The 2,310-nt window shown below is 42.7% G+C and overlaps 1 protein-coding gene across 1 annotated transcript; it reads left to right on the top strand.

The window, feature by feature from the left end:
* Positions 1 to 216: 216 nt before the first annotated feature.
* On the top strand, positions 217 to 1,664 carry nkx2.7 (NK2 transcription factor related 7). The gene is made up of 2 exons (XM_027011259.2): positions 217 to 526; positions 1,078 to 1,664. Exons 1-2 carry the CDS (start codon positions 217 to 219, stop codon positions 1,662 to 1,664), a joined length of 897 nt encoding a protein of 298 aa, XP_026867060.1.
* The last annotated feature ends 646 nt before the right edge of the window (positions 1,665 to 2,310 follow it).

The raw sequence follows: 2,310 nt of genomic DNA, 5'->3' as shown, positions 1-2,310 counted from the left end.
GGCGACAGCTTGAAAGTCGCTGCAGAGGCAGGATTCGGCTTTTTCTTAAGCACAAATACACGTATTCGTTTACATACGGGTGGAGTTTTACACGGCAGTCTTTTTGGCCTTTGCATTAACTTGTTCACAACTCCCCACGCGATATAAAGATATATATATAGCTATATAGATATATATATAGAGATATTTTTTTATTATTATTTGCGTCGTGTAGCGATGCTTCCTAGCCCTATGACTTCGACGCCTTTCTCGGTTAAGGATATCCTGAAATTGGAACAGCAACAAGTTTTTAACCAGCAGGGATTTTCGAATGCTGAGCCAGATGAGGCGCCGCTGCAATCTCTTCAGCTCCAGTGCATGCACAGTGCGCTGAGTCGAAGTCTGGAGTTACTCTACAGCCCGGAGAAGCCTAGCTTCCTTTCTGGGGAACAGGTGAAATGCGCCCTTAACTCGGATGACTTCGATGTCCTGCGTGGTTCGTGCGGGTCCCCGAAGGAAGAAGACAGGGATCAGAGTTCTCATTCAGGTAAAGAGACTTGCCACAATGACAAAATCTCCATACGGCGACGGTCGCGGTATAATGTGCCCACGAGTCTCTGTTTCATGTCTTTTGCGTAAATGTACACAGCAGAGATGTTATCCACTTAATATGATTTACTTGGACTCTTGAATGAATATACATGTGCGGTCAAACAACCTCCCGCCTTTCCTCGATAATGTTATTTTCCAGTTGAATCGTTATTTGTCGTGGTGGTCATGTGCGCCTGCATCGTTTACTTCGTCAGACAAAAATAATATTAGACAACAAAGATCAACAAAGGCCGCGTTATAAATCATGATGCACTGTTACTGTGTTAAAATAGCTATTTTAGGCCTCATAGCCGAATAAAACCATTTACTATGTATCACCTAAAATAAATTGTACTCTTTTATCTTGCTGATTCCCAAAACAAAACAAATCCACGTGTATCGGTTATTATATTTTACTTTTATACTGAAAAAAAGGTTTTTAAGGAATGGACACACTACGCAGATGGAGCGGTTCTTAATGCGATTAATGTTGTTATCTGTGAATAGGTGTGTGTGAATTTGAAGACTCGGCTTGTAATGGCAAACAGCAAGACACGCAACCAGACAAACCGAAGCAGAGGCTGCGCAGGAAACCGCGCGTGCTCTTCTCCCAAACCCAAGTGTTCGAGCTGGAGCGACGGTTCAAGCAGCAGCGCTACCTCTCCGCGCCGGAGCGCGACCAGCTCGCCACGGTGCTGAAGCTCACGTCAACTCAGGTCAAGATCTGGTTTCAGAATCGGAGGTACAAGTGCAAACGCCAGCGCCAGGACAAAACCCTAGAGCTAGCCGGTCACCCGCTGCCACCGCGAAGAGTGGCGGTGCCTGTACTGGTGCGCGACGGGAAACCTTGTGTTGGAGGGTCCAATGGTGCACCATACAACGTTACAGTAGCTTCTTATCCATACAACAACTACTACAACAGTTATGGAAATAACCCGTATAGCTGTAGCTTTACCGGCATGCCGTCCTTTGCCAATACGACGCAAATACAAAACCACATAGTTGATATGAATCTAACTATGGGAGGAGCTGATGGATCTCTAGGGCAGCAAGGACCGTTTCAGGCTACATTACCGGGAATCCGAGCGTGGTGAAGGCTCCCGAAAGACTGAGCCAACTCGAACATAAACATGCACAACATATTCAGATAACCTGTGTAATAAGACTGAGCTGGGAAGACTCTCCCTAAAAGCGACATCTGTCACACACGGATAAACGCGGCAGTAACTATCACTTAAAGAGAGTATCTCTAATAGATGACCCATCGGAACGCTGGGTCTGAACTGGCGCTCATAGTGATACCCTCATTTTTATTAGCCTACGTGTAAATGTTTGTGTATTATTAATTTTTTTTTTTTTTTTTGCATATAACATTTAGAAAAATAAAAGATATTCGTTTACTTCCCAATAAGAGTAATTATTCAAACCTCTGTGTTTATATATTGCTTGTTTGTGTATAGCAAACATTTTAAATGATTATCTGGCACAGTGGCGCTTATATATATATATATAAACACTTTGCTCAGTTGATGAAAGACCTCTCTCCCAAATGTCTACAATTTTTAGACTTCTTGTCAAGTCACAGCCTAATCTTCTGTTTTGACATATTAATAATTCACCTAGTTCTCATGTTGTTTGAGATATACTAACGATATACACTTTTGGTTGCATTACATTTAGCTCAAATAAAATATCGCTGCAGATTGTTTACAGGTAATAACGAAGAAGGCTTTGGAAACC

The sequence above is a fragment of the Electrophorus electricus genome, chromosome 18 (genome assembly GCF_013358815.1).
Source record: "Electrophorus electricus isolate fEleEle1 chromosome 18, fEleEle1.pri, whole genome shotgun sequence".
In the NCBI taxonomy this organism is placed as follows: Eukaryota; Metazoa; Chordata; class Actinopteri; order Gymnotiformes; family Gymnotidae; genus Electrophorus; species Electrophorus electricus.
Note: the sequence above shows the minus strand (reverse complement) of the source record. Positions and strands in the feature narration are given on the sequence as shown.